Genomic DNA, 14,663 nt, shown 5'->3' on the forward strand with positions numbered 1-14,663 from the left:
TGCTTCCACCACCCGTTCAGGCAGTGCAATGCAGATCGTAACATAATTTTGAATACCTCTATTAAATTTCCTTTTAACCTTCCCTTCTCTAAGGAGAACAGTCCAGCTTTTTTTGTTTTGTAGATTCAATGTTCAGGTTTGATATTAATTGCAGGCTCCCAGCCCAACTTTCTTCGCATTTTCCGTATTCCCAACAACCACCTCAACAGGTTGCACTTCCGAAAATGAAACACTCTGAATGTTTTTTGAAAACTGGATTCAAGAAAACAATAATGCATATGAATCCACTTGAGATAGTGAGCAGAGACCTGCAGCTTGACACCAGTGGGAATACAGCCACAAATATCACAGAACATGGTGCAGGATACCAATAGGTTAAGGGATTTCTGGTGAAAGGTGACTGCAGATGAGGCTGAGGAGAGAATAGTCCATTTCTAACTTTCTTCAGTGCTTTACAGTAAGTCCTTTATACGGTGCAACTATGATAGATGTAGGAGAGAGGAAGAAATCAAAGCGTGCAGCTAACATCAAACATTTAACCTATAAAATGGCTTCAGTATATCATCGCAAACAAACTGGAGGTCATCAGACGGGCACAAAGTGTACATTAATGCTCCTAGTGTTTTTCGGCCAGATTGAAAATTGCTCCTTTGACCCAACATTGAGCTATGCTGAGCTGCTCTTGTGTTGAGTACCCGGCAATGGCTGGTGCTGGCGAGTTACATGGCGTCATTTCAGCTCGCGCTTTTCATGAGCCACCTGTACAAACACTTGCACCGAGCATTAGACATTGATGTACAGCATAAGATTTATTATCCAGATGCTGCACTTTGCCTTCAATTCTTACTTAGTAAAAGTTACTTTTCAAATTTTGCCCCAGGTTTACATTTGTACCGTGTTTATAAATCATCGACCATTTTAGCAAAGTTCCAACTGTGCATGTTATAAGATAATAGGTATACATAGGGGTTTCAAGGGTATAATCATATCTTGAAGTTCAGAGGAGAGTTATAAACTGCTCAAGTTCAGCCATGTGTACCTCTCAGTGAGATAATTGATTACCAAGAAGTGTCATAGGCAGCGAATATTATTAAAATGCAGTGTCCATTTTAGAATATAGCTAATTTCCCTGTGGGATCTGTGTTTGGATTCTGGCCAGGCAGAGGGGCTGCAGGTTGCTCTGAACTCTGATTACTGTCCCGAGATGAGGTTCTGTATGTTTATTCAATGAACCTGAGGCCACATCACAAATCTTGGGTCAGAGCAGGTTTCTCAGGCCACCACACCCCACTCCTGGGCTGTGACATTGGCAGATGGTATCTACCGATTGAGGGCTAAAGAGAAAATAAAATGTCTCTAAGATTCAAGGTGCAGTGGGCGATACAAGTGAATACACTATTTTGTTCCCCATATCCTAACAGTTTTGTGCATTCAGCTTGTTTCATGGGCTGTGGTCATTACTTTGCTTTAACCATTCAATGTGAGGTGCATAACAACAGAGTTGTTAGGAAATGGAATACGCTGCCAGGAGTGCTGGTTGAGGCAGAATCCATATTAGCCTTCAAAAGGGAACTAGATAGATATCTGGAAAGGAATAAATTACAGAGGTATGGGGAAAAGGCAGGTAAATGGGACTGAATGGATTGCTCCTTAAAAGATCCAGCACAGACAAGTTGGGCTGAATGGTCTTCTTCTGTTCTGTAAATTTTTGTGTTTTTTATGGCATACAAGTGACCCAATATGATTAAGTTTTCACGTCGAGCATCTTAGGTGCTTAAGTCTACACCTCTCCATGACCTATTCCCCTCACCCCTTCCCTTTCCTCAATAAACCCCCGGTTGAAAGGGGAATGGGCTGTGAGGAAAATTGAGTCCACAAATCCACCACCAATATAGGTGAATTCTCTTACAAATTGTAACGTATTAAACCCCAGTCATCGTGTACCGTTCGGCTCTGTTACTTTTGAAAGTTGAAGCTCCTGTTTTGTGTGTGCACAAACTTGTCATCTCGACAATTTGAAAAACACTTACATAGATTCTAAGCAAACTTTCTCAGTGACTTCCTCTCATCAATCACCAGTTTCCTCCTGTAAGAGAGCACATTGGGACTTGTCTGCGTAGCATTTCTGGAAATGAGGTAGGGATTTTAGTCAAAGGGCATGAATGCTTCAGCGATTTTTTAAATAAAAAATGCCTCTGGCTGTGTTGTTTGGGTTAAAAGCCCGGGAGAGAATTAGTGGAGCGTTTTATAGCTTACCGATAGGGATCTGAAGCCAGGAGACTTCTACTTAAGCACGCAGGTTAACCATGTGTCAAATGGAGTACAAACCAAAGAAAAGCAAAGTAGAACAAAACAACGATTGTTTCATTATTTATTTATTGCAAAGAGATTTTTTTAAACTATTCAAACTGAACAGAAGCAAGGTGCATGGGGAAAACACTCATGTGATGTAACAGCTTCCACGAGGTATGGAGATTTTATTATGAATAAACTGATAAACTGGTGACTCACACCATTGTAAAGATGCCATCTCCCACCTTGGGATATCCCTTCCTCTGATTTGGAAATAATGCTTTAGAGATCCCACGAGCAAAGCTACTCATTGAAAGACACATTGGGTCTATTTTACTCCCTTTGTAATTCACGGCATGGCTGTTTTTGGCACATTTCTGTGTGCAAATTTGCCTACAGAATACACCGACACTTCACTTTACAGTAACATTCTGTGAAGCTTTGTAATGTCCTGACATGAAGGACGTTGTATCAAATATAAGGATTTTGTCATTTAAAAAGGCATCATAAGGGTTAAAGTTGTGTACATGGTGCAACATGTGGCAACAAATATTAACAACAGAAAGTAGAGCTGATTTTAATTTGGTTTTAGGGTAAGAATAGTAGGTACAGTATGCAGTTTGGCAACACAGCGATGTCTGTGCTGTTGCCTGGCAAGTCAGGATTAAGGTTGGTGAATGGTTCTGTAGAGCAGTCGCAATGAGATTTATTGAGGTAAGCCCTATTGGAAAGCTTTCAGTCGTTGTGCAAAGTGACAGGAGAAATGTTGCATCTTTTCCATGAACCTTTATATTTCATGTGCACCTGCGATTAACTGGCAAAAATCTCAGGCAAAGATGAAAATGTATAACGTAGACATTCAAGAACATTTGTTATGTACATTCATGAGAGGCATCTGTAAGTTACAGAGAAGCCCTTTGTGTGAAAGAGTAACAGATTTTCACTATCTCAGTAAAGAAGTTGAAAAGACCATTTACAACGGATCCCTGTTATAACACACTTCATTATAACGCAGGTTCACTTACACTGCTGGTGACTGTAGCCAACTTCCTGCTCACTCGCTGACTTCCCACACATTAAAAGTTGGTCTTTTGGCTCAGCGAATTGAATGTGATGATATGAGATATTCCCTTCCTGGAGATTTTCCTTTCAATAAATGGCCTTGGGTGAACATCCTGTACTCCCCCAGCCTCACCACCCCCACCACCGAATCATCATGCAAATGTTTTGTTCCAAAGTCATCTGTGGCACCAATATGCCTGCCTCTCCTTGGGTGATCCTTTTCATGGATGGTTCACGGGATGTTGACTTAATTCAACTAAAAGTTGAATTCATCTAAATTTATGATTAAATTAAAACAAATGCTCACCTCAAGGGAAAGCGGGGGCCATAGAAATTTACAGCATTGTGTCTTTCTGTGGCTCTTTTAAAGAGCAATCCTTTCAATCTCATTACTGGACGTTTCCTAAAGCCCCTTGAATAGGCTGCATCCAGAACAAGCTCTCCCAGCTTCAGCACAGTGGTTGTACACTAAAGTGGTGTAAAGTCAAATCCACTTCCCCACAGCGCTCGGTGACATTAATATCTTGTTGCTCAGCCCCTTTTTTGATGTAAACATTACAATTGTATACCCTGGTTGCCACTGCTCAGTTGGTGATGTTCTTTGTGATATAACTGGATGAATTGCATGATGTCAAATGGAAACAGAATACACTTTACAGTAAATCCCATGAAACACTTTGAGATGGTTCGAGAACATGAACAGTTACTGTATCAACTGTCACATTTATTGTTAATATTGTTAGTGTTTGAAGTGGTCTTTTTATCAGACTAGTGCACACTGCAAACTATTCTATAAGCAACACCCATTGATTCTTGGCTTTGACAAAGGACGTGTCTTGAGATATCTTGACGTACAGAGAGATCAGTCCCAATCGGTCGGGGTCCTCTTGGAACGTGCTGTGTAGTGCAATTTCCTTAAATGCTAAGTAAATTGCTGCTTTCTGCACCAAGGGATCAATATGAAATGTTCATGTAAGTCTTTTTTAATGGGGACTTAAGAGAATAAAGATATTTATTCTTGGATCAGAAAATGATTAATCTGCTTCATATGAGATTTAGTGTCATTGATTTGGCTTTAATAAATACTAATGACTCATACTCGACAAGCCCTAAAGCAGCACTTTATTCGTCTATAAACTCCTAAAGCTGGAGATTAGCAATGACTGTAAATGTAAGGGAGTGGACGCAACAGCGAAAATAGCTCTGAAACAACACAACAAATGGCTTAAGCCTCTGTGAGCTACTCTCATCAGGGAGTTTTCCTGTCTTTCCATTTGCATTTTAAACATTTTTAAAAAGCTATGGATAGGGCGTAACCCAGAGACTTTGTGCTCTCTTTCTTGTGGTGACTTGCTCCAAAATGGTTGACTAACTGTAGTTGGGAAGCAAAATTAATTAATAATAATAAATTGGTTTTCATGCAACAAATTGGTTCATATTCAATAAATCAGGAGAGAAGCTTTTGCTTAGATTTCACAGCTACCTGTGCACAATCCTGCCAAACATTGAGTCCTCTGCATAATATTTACAGTGGACAATATATTTGAGAACTTGCTTTGCTTGGGTGCTCAGCCTGGAAATAGATTTTCTCACCTTTCCAATAACTAATGTGTACTTATCTGATTTTTAAGCATGAACGATGAACAATTATTTTAATGTACTATGGGTTTTGCCAGTAGCTACATGACTAGTGTACCATTTAGAACTACAATAAAGGGCGCAATGTAAAACATGCCAGCAAGCTAATACGGCACCTTCAATTTGTGAAGGCTTCACATTAATCAGACAGGTATGTCAGAAAGTAAACGCAAATCCCACAGCTTTATTTTGCACAACACAGGAATATTTGGACATTTATCAGAAGCTCAACCTATGTGTTATGTACAGACATGGTGCACTGTGGCTCAGGTGTCGAGCCCTTATTGAACATGTTCCACAGCAACAGAAAACAGAAACTTGTCATGTTCAGAATTCCAAGTGACTTGTAGTTAATTTCTTGTGATCTACAAATGGAGTTGCTGTTCTCCGGTGATTTTCTTCTTTTTTCTCTCCCTCGTAAGCTGAAAGAGCTCGTGAGCCTGGACCTGCGCCACATAACAGAGTTGAACAATGAGACCGTGATGGAGGTGGTGAAGAAATGCAAGCATTTAAGCTCGTTGAATCTATGCCTCAACTGGAGTATTAATGACAGGTATGATGGTGCTTTCTGACTACACACATGAGAGTGAAACAACCTCTGTAACCTCCCTGTTATTTTTCCACGTCCCTTCCTCTCCCATATAACCATACATCAAGGGTGTTCCTTACACATGAGATGAATATTTCTCATGATATCGCGTGACATAAGACCCTTTAAAAAGGTGCTTTGAGAAAGTAATACAAAGGCAATTGTCTGATGCTTTAAGAAAAAGCCATTGGCTTAATTTTTAATTGAAGCTTGTGTAGGAGGAAAGGTGGGGATTGTGGGGTATAGTTGGGGGAGGTTGGTTGGCTGAATGTTTGCAGAACTACTTTATTTGTTTGGGGAAACAGTATCAGCTCTGATTCAGAACCTGCTTGGGATTCTGCTGAAGTCCTACATGGAGAAGTCCTGCACCTTTCTTTGCTAGCCAAGTCAGGGCTGGAGATTTGAAATTGTCTTTGGTGGTTGCTCCATGAATACTTCAAGCAGAAGTTTGTTTTAACCATGCCAAAATATGCATTAAGATGATTTGCCAGAAGTCTAGTCATTAACTTGAATAAAGTTTAACCAGATTATGAATACTGTAATTGTGCCAAGCATCAATAGCATGTCGTAACAAACAGAAACAAACAGCTGTTTAAAACCTTCAAAAATATATGTTTGACGGTGAGTACACGGCCATTAGATATTGAAGATCATGTTAACTAAAGCTACAATTAAACATTATTCTTGATTAAATGCTATCTTACCTGTTACAGTTACCTTAGGGACTAACACAGGCCCACACAGACGCGCACACATGTACATACACACCACACAAAGGTAGATGGTTTGGCTACAGAGGGCATGTTGATGGGTACTGTTGATCTTTTCCTCCTGTCGATCTGGAATTTGACAAAAGAACCCCTGCAGATTAATGTGTAATGTTCGTTGTTTTAACTGTCTTATATTGGTATGTAAAAGGGAGAGAGCTGCTGTGAACCCAACAAAATAGAAATGCAGTGCGGACTTGATGGGCCTCGTGACCCACTCCGGTTTCTGCGTTCCTATCTTAAAAGGAAATTCTTTAAGGTACTATTGCGAGGGAAAATGGGAACAACCACATTTTGTGATGCTTTGGGGCCTTTTGTGCTCTGCGGCTAAACCTATAGAATTTATTGGAGAACCTTTACCCACAAGAAACAGGAGAACCTAGAATTGTTTGGAAGGTTTTATACCACAGCCGTAGGACACAGGAGAGTTGCCTTCATTTCATCTTTGCCAGAACTCACAGCCCGTCGGTGGGTGACCCATTGCATGCTCGTGCAACTGAATACAGTGAAGTGGACTTCCCCCAAACCCAGCAAACCAGGATTGCTGGTTTCGGGGTGGTGGGGGTGGCGGGGAGGGAAGCGTGGTCTGCTGAGCTAGTCTGGGTCTGAGGGGAGAAAGGAGTAGAAAATCCCTTGGGGAGAAGAATGAGAGGAAAGAAAATCAGAAGATAAATATTGATGAAAGAATAAAATGAAACACACCCCTGCCGCTCCCCACCCCAAAAAAAGTAAAGTTTAGAAGATGTGTCTTGGTATTTTTATCATCGTCGGGATCTCATATCCTACCAGATCGTTAGTGAGGGATCTTGTGTATAACTCTGCATTTTCCTCAACCAGCAAACCAATATAATTCCTGTCACATCACAGCTTCTTTGCTGTGAAGGTGTCTATTTAACACAGTTGGGGGGAGGAATATTTTTGCATCGGGTAATTTGTTTGCTAACGTGAACTGCATAGGTAATGCTGACACAGGCTGGGAGGGCATGTTGATGTGCCCTTAACAGTGCATAAATAAACCACAAACGCTGAAAGATGTTTATTTTATATGAAAGGCACTTTATGAATACAAGTTATCATTATTATTACACAGTGGAATAGGAAGCCATAAAAAGCAGTAAGGCTTTTTTTAAATCTCCAGCTTGATCAGAGTTATATCTCGCCTGACAGTGCAAGAGGAACATTGCATTGTCAGAGGTGTCATCCTTGGGATGAGATGTTAAATTGAGGTCACGTCTGCCTGTTCAGGCGGACATTAAAGATCCCACGGTACTATTCAGACAGAAAAGGAAGTTTCTCCCTGTGTCCTGGTTATTAATCCCCCAAATAAAATTGGTCACTCACTCCATGCATCCTAGTGGGTCATTGCTGTGTGCAAATTGGCTGCCGCGTTCGCCCACACAGTCACAGCATTTTACACTATATTCTGTGAAGTGCTTTGAGGTGTCTTGACAATGTAATAAGGCGCTATATTAAATGTAGGGATTATTACTACCATTGTGGTCGAGTAATCTGCATGCTCGCACTATTTGGCTCACACGTGAGAAATGTACCAGAGGGGTTAGAAGTACCCATGGAGCTGTACGCTTGTGTGAGAGATTGCCTTCAGCCAAGGATCAGTAAAGGGATAACAATTGGAAACAAGGAAGCTCCCTGCAGAATGTGCCCCAGTGCCACGACTGCTGACTATTTCCTCTATAATAATTGTACTGAAGGCAGCATTACAGTAATGCATCCAAAATTCACAATCACCAACAGATTAAATTTGTTCAGGTGCCTTGGGTGGCATGAGTCATTTTTTTCCAGATGATAGTATATTGTGACCTTGTAATTTATCATTCACGGCTCTATCCCTTGCAGAGACCGTACTGCTGAGAAAAATAATAGTCAAGAGGGCAAAAGGGTGAAAGGAATCCTTTGCTCCCCATCTCCTTTCTTTTTTCTTCAACGCTTAAATCTGAGTTTTATTATTATTGGAGGCATCTTCTGACAGCAATTGAAGGTTTTTTTCTCCCTGCTCATCCGGTTCTGATAGATGTAAAATTTTCCCACTTTAACAGCCACATGAGGGTGAATGAAAACACTGTAATGTCTGCTTGCCTCCCAGAGTGCTGTAAATTTCCAAACTCTTTCATTAGACGGTCCTGTTTCCCAGCAGCAAGTTTCAAGGAGCAGAGCGTGGTTCTATTGGGAGGTAATCGGCTTTACATTTTGAATGTCACATCGCAGAGGAGTTTAGAAGGTGTGACGGGAGAATAACGGTTTGAGTAATTTCATTTAGGAATTAAATTGAAGAGATTATCTTTGACAATAAAGGTATAAACTGCTTCTTTTCTCCCCCCCTACCCCTTTCTCGCAACAACTGCTTTATACAGATCTGAAGTTTCTGATCTACACGGGCCTCTTTAAACCATTCATTATTCTTTTAGATTACCACACTAACCTTTGTAAATATTATCCATATGTCCCATTGAGTACATAGAAATGCACTATTAACTGCAGGCATCTGTTTCAGGCTTGTGATGTGGTTTTTGTCATTGCATTGTAGCTACAGCAAGATGTTGCCGGTTTTGTACCAAACGGGGATTAGTTTTGACACTTTCTGATATTATTCACCATGGGCTGTTTGGAATTATCTGGATTTCAAAAGCCCCAGTTGAAAAGAATTACCAACACACAAATAACATGGGCTTCCCCAGAGCGTCTGTTGTTCATGCAAAATGCATTACGGCGCTTCCATTTCATTTGTGCCCACTTCCCATTTAAAGTGAATTAAACTATATTGCTGTTGAGTTAACTTCACTAAGGAGCTCAACGAAAATTGTGCAGTAATTCAGTATGACACTAATTCAACATTTTTTGATGTTTTAGGAGCAACCAATTATTGTTTTCCCCCCTTCAAACTAATGACTTTTTTATGATTTAGTTTATATCATAAGTTAATGTACAAGAGGAGCGTCAATTACAATACATGCATTTATTTCAGCGTAAGGCAGAATGGGGTGCCTCAGGGCGATCAGGGAGTATATTACTGTACCGGTGCAGATTCTGAATATTCGAACAGTGTTAAATATTGTTTTGAAGCAATTGTTTTTAATCTGAAGTTGTGTCATGTCTTGGTAGGAATATGTAAAGCTGATCATGTGGTGTTCATTTAATGATCTGATCATGCAATACCAAGTAATGGGTATCGATTGGTGAACATTTTATCAAACCTTTGCAGCCTGGATTCCTAGAACAGTGTTGCAAGCTTATAGAGGATTTAATTCTGCAGGGCCTCTTATTAAGTTGTGCCCTTCTAATCTGCCCAATGATGTTGTTTTGTTTACTTTAGATTTATGTGGGAAAAGTAGTGTCAGTTTTGCAGAGGAGAGAAATCGGAAGGTTTCTTCAATTCAGTCTTACTTGAATTCAGTACTTTGAAGAATCGGGTTCCAAATGAAGACTGAATTGAGGAAATTTCCAAAAATCTTCACAGTCTGCTAAAAATACACATCAGTTAACGAGTCTAAAGATTGCACATTCTAGTGGCTTATTTGTATTCCTCAGTAATTTATAAATTCATGTACAGACGAGTATGGATTACAATAAATACATTGGCTTCAGAATAAGACAATGGGGGCTTAGTGTGATCAGGGAGTACCTGGTCAAGTAATATATAATTGGTGGCCATGTCATGGGTTTTGTTAATATAGTAAAACTCGTATAAGTCTTATCTTTATAAATCGTATAAACGCCTAAGTCGTACATTCATAGTATCATGGAATTATACAGCACAGAAGGAGGCCATTCGGCCCATTGTATCTGTGCCGGCTCTTTGAAAAGAGCCGTCCAATCAATCCCACTCCTCTGCTCTCTCCCCATATCCCTGCAAACGTGTCTTCTCCAAATAACTGTCTACTTCTCCCTTAAAAGTTGTTATCGAATCGGCATCCACCACCCTTTCAGGCAATGCATTCCAGATCCGAACAACTCGCTGTGTGAAAAAATTTCTCCTCACCTCCCCTCTGTTTCTTTTTGTTTTCTTTTCTTTTCATTCACCTGAGTCCCATTCAGTTTCCTATCAAAACCACTTAGATTTCTTTACACTAGTCATATTTATCACCTCCTAACTTGTAACGCCGCTCCCCTACCCTCCACTACTCACGCACTTACCAGAGGCATTGAATCACGGTTGTGTGAACCGAGGCTGGATAGAGATGTCTACGAGTGTCCTTTTTGTGATTCAGCATGTCACACGTCTTGCCATTTTTATGATTGGATTTATTCCTTCTTTCTCCTTTCACAATGTGTTTCAGTTCTCAGCTATAATAATAATAATAATAATAATAATAATAATAATAAATGCATTTGATATAGCGTCTTTTGTGTCAGGAGGATGCTTCAAAGAGATCCACAGGATTTACTGTCAAGTGCAGTAACTGCGCATTTTTTAGGTGAACATTGCTCAGAGGAAGGGCCAAAATCACTTGAGGGTTGTAGAATAGAGTTGCCAGGGGACTGGGACTTGAGGCCTGCCTTCCTCTCCCTCCCCCGCTCTTTGTTTTTTTTTCCGCACCCTCTCGTTCCCACCTACAACCCTCCCATCATAGCACATTTTGGTGCTTCTGAAGAAAATGCCTTCCAAAAAAGAAAAAGGGAGTCAAAAGTAAGACAAGGGTCGCAGTAAAATACAGTTGAAAGACATAATTATAACGAGTTGAGACCCAGAGCATTTCAGAATCTGTGATCTTTTCACACTCCAGGCCTAGTTATTCAGATGGGACAGATTCAGCTGCTTCCAAAAAACTTGCAGCACAAGTTTTGGAATGAAAAAAACCTAGGATGTCAATTTATCCCGTGTTTAAAACTCCAGTTCTCTAGCCTTAAGAAATGTTAGTTTCATTTACTGCACGTTATGTGCTGCATGTGTTTCCAACCAGAGCAGAATTTACTAGCAAAACATGAGTTGTGTCTAGAGCACGTCTCGGAAGACTTCAGCAAGTGATAGCATGCACGTGTGCGTGAGATGAGTGGGTTTATATAACCTTTCCAATAAAACCCTTTAGAACTGTTGAATAACGCGCCCAGTTACATTGTTGCTAGATATTAAACAACACGCATATTGTACCCTGTGAAATTCAATTCCATTTAATAAGTCATTTGCATTCCATTGAATATCTCCTACTTGTGTTGATGATACAAAGAAGTCCCTGGGTGATGTTCATTCACATGGGTAGGTCATCATCATTCAGTGTAGGTCTATTTTGCGTGATGAATAAAGACATGTACCTGGCAGCCATCCATCAGCTGAAGCGAGTGTGCTTGTTAAGCTGAAGAGCAGATAGTGGAGAGCAGCCTTGTCAGTCGCTGTTCCGACATTTGCACAGACAATGCTTAGTCTCTGTGACTGCTTCCCACTGTGCATGGATCAACAACAAACTACCGTGACAAGGTCGTGATTACTTTAAAGAAACCCTCAAGATATCTCTGCCGCACTCAAGGCTACTTTTGTTTTAAGGAAAATAAAACACGCTAACTTTCAATAACACTGCACTTTTTCAGCTGAATGCTTGTTCTCCAGAAGGTTCACAGTCGGTCAGAATAGAGAACTACTTCTCACTGGGAGTTGTTAAGAATGACTATCAAACAATTTTGACGTTATTTGTACATTGTGAAAGGGACAGTAGAGGCCATAGCCAGCATTCAGGACTAAATTATGAAGTGGAGATCAAAAGGAGTTCACCATGTGTGAACTATACATTTGATGTCTTTTTACTCCAAAGTGCATCAATACCTGGATCTCGCTGAATCAAAAATAGTGTGTTCAGGAGAAATGATAGGAACAAAGGCAGCTTTGTGCATGAATATGGTATACATCAGCTAAAGTACTGGCTGCCCTGGGAGGTCACTGCTTTAAACAAAGACTGCTAGAGAGGCTGCTGTGTTAATATTTTCCATCAGCTGAAGAATTCCATCCTGGAGAAAGTAGTTTCTGTGTGGACTTTTTCTATCTCCTATCACTTAAGCTTGCATAACCTAAAGCAACAATTAGCAGTCGTTGTAGTTTTACATTGCTGTCCCTGTTGTGCAAGCACGGTACACAGTGTTTCTGTGAAAAAACAAAATTCCGCCTTGGTTTTGTTATGTACCTGGTTCTTTTAATATTATTAATAATAATAATCCTTGCATTTGATAGAGCGCCTTATCATATCTTAGAGACGTCTCCAAGCGCTTCATGAACATACAGTAAAGTGAATTGATTGTATATTTTGAAACGCAACAGCTAATTGCGTACAGCAGTGTCCCACAAACAGTCATGGATTGAGTGAACAGATTATTATTTTTTACATTTTGTTTTGTTACTAGGAAACAATTTCTCCCTACTGATTCCATCTAAACCCCTCAAACATGTCAAAGACCTCCATCAGGTCACCTCACAACCTTCTTTTTCTCTCCAGAGAAAAAAGTCCCAGTTCCTCCACTCATACGGAGGCCAAACCACTCATTCCTGGCATCATCCCAATAAAGCTCGTCTACCCCATCTCGATCGCCTTAACACCTTTCCTACAGTGATTGTGACTAACACTTGACACAATATGCTAACTGCCATCTCAGAGTGGGATTGTCAGGCTGAGGATGTCCTGTGACATGTCTGCCAATCATCCCCCATCTCTTCCCCTCAACCCGCTCACACATTCAGTCCTGGTTTAAAATAAACAAATTGGTTTAAACAAGATGTTTTATTGTATTCTAGCACTTTTGTTGAGATGTTCTTTTTATGAATAGTAAAGGTATATAAAACATGTAAGTTGGTATTTCTCTGAACCAGTATTATAAGAAAGCTCAATCTTGATATTTTGACAATGGAACTCAAGAGTAGCTATTTGGCAGGCAATAAAGTGTGCTGCAGTTATTGCCCGAGTTTCAATAAATCTAACTTTTTATTGTGAGACGTATCCCTCATTCTGAATTTTGCCCATTGGAGAATTTTACTTCAGTTTTTGCCAAGTTTTCCCCATTTCTCTTCCTCTCCCTCTTCCAAAAACAACAACTTTTGCTGGGAGAGCGCTGGTGACAGGCTTCCAATGCTTCAGCTGCTCTTTTTTTTGTAAACTCGGACAGTCGGCACTGGAAGGCTATTTGACCATTACAGATGAGCATGATCCTGTTCCCACCTGATGTCCAAACACTCCAATGGGAATCTCCGTGAAGGAATCAATACAATTTACATTTATATAACTGCGATGATTCATTTTGGGAGGACATCCTGAAGAGCATTCACAGGATGAGCATGCGAGCTGCAGGTGGAAGTCGAGGAGGGGAAAAATGACCGAAAGCATGGTCAACGAGGTACGTCTTGAGATGTGGCCAAGAAAGAAAAGAGCAAGTTGGAGGGACACAGGGATGGAGTTGAGAGGGAGGAGGCAGAGTGGTTGAAAGTCCATTTGTTGATGGTGGAGCTGATAGGGCAGGCGGCATGAAGCAGGCTGCCAGAGCAAGATTACGCCTGTGGTGATGAGCAAAACTATGGATGTCTTTTCATCCCTCTGACCCAGGAGTAATGAGGTCTGTTCCATTGGCTCAAATGCTGCCCTGGGTGAGATCGACTCAGCTCAGACTGAGAAGCAATGTTATGACCTTCTGTTTTTTGTATGACTTATCGCAACCCACCAGACTATCAGGGGAGCTCAGTTTGAGACTTTATGAATGTGAAATGTTTCAGACGCATTTCAACTAAAATTCAATAATGTTGGTTGTTTTCCCACTTGAGGCTAAATCCACTGGCACAATGAACACTAGGATGTGACCTGCTTGGATACGTGTCAGGGTGTGTAATGCAATGCTGCTCAGGCAGCCAGCCTCTCCGTTCAGCATTTCCTTCATTCAACATCTCCCTCATTATCTGCTTTGCAATGTAAGCTGAATTAAAACTGCACAAAGCACTTCAGTAATGCAAACATTATTCTACAAGAGGGGAAGCGGAGGCTGCAGTGACTGGAGTCGCTGCTCATCCCTGTCAAGCGAGGTGATGGATTGGTGATGTTCAGCGTGCTGAGAACTGAAAATCAGAAGGACTGGAGGGAATGATGCAACTAAATCAGGATTATATGTTTACATACGAAAACTCGGACTCAAAATCCCCGTGGGGAGGGAATGAAAAGAATTCAGAAGATTGATTTTCCATGTCTTAAATGGAATTACGGATTTTTTTTGTGTGGAAATGAATTTTTTGAGAGATCCTAAATGTGAAAATCAGTAAATATTATTTTATGTTGTTTGAGCATGATGGTTCTTTTCTAAGTGCACACGTCGCCTTCACTCAGCTTAATGCGTGT

The 14,663-nt window shown here is 40.6% G+C and overlaps 1 protein-coding gene across 4 annotated transcripts in view; it reads left to right on the forward strand.

Moving 5' to 3' along the window:
* fbxl17 (F-box and leucine-rich repeat protein 17) overlaps nt 1-14,663 on the forward strand; it is a 426,982-nt gene that overhangs the window by 175,525 nt on the left and 236,794 nt on the right. For all 4 annotated transcript variants that reach the window (XM_042334038.1, XM_042334042.1, XM_042334045.1 and 1 more), the window contains one exon: nt 5,415-5,545. In XM_042334038.1, coding sequence (XP_042189972.1) covers nt 5,415-5,545 — 131 coding nt within the window. The remainder of the gene's footprint in view (nt 1-5,414; nt 5,546-14,663) is intronic.

This window comes from Callorhinchus milii, unplaced genomic scaffold, assembly GCF_018977255.1.
Source record: "Callorhinchus milii isolate IMCB2004 unplaced genomic scaffold, IMCB_Cmil_1.0 Scaffold1, whole genome shotgun sequence".
In the NCBI taxonomy this organism is placed as follows: domain Eukaryota; kingdom Metazoa; phylum Chordata; class Chondrichthyes; order Chimaeriformes; family Callorhinchidae; genus Callorhinchus; species Callorhinchus milii.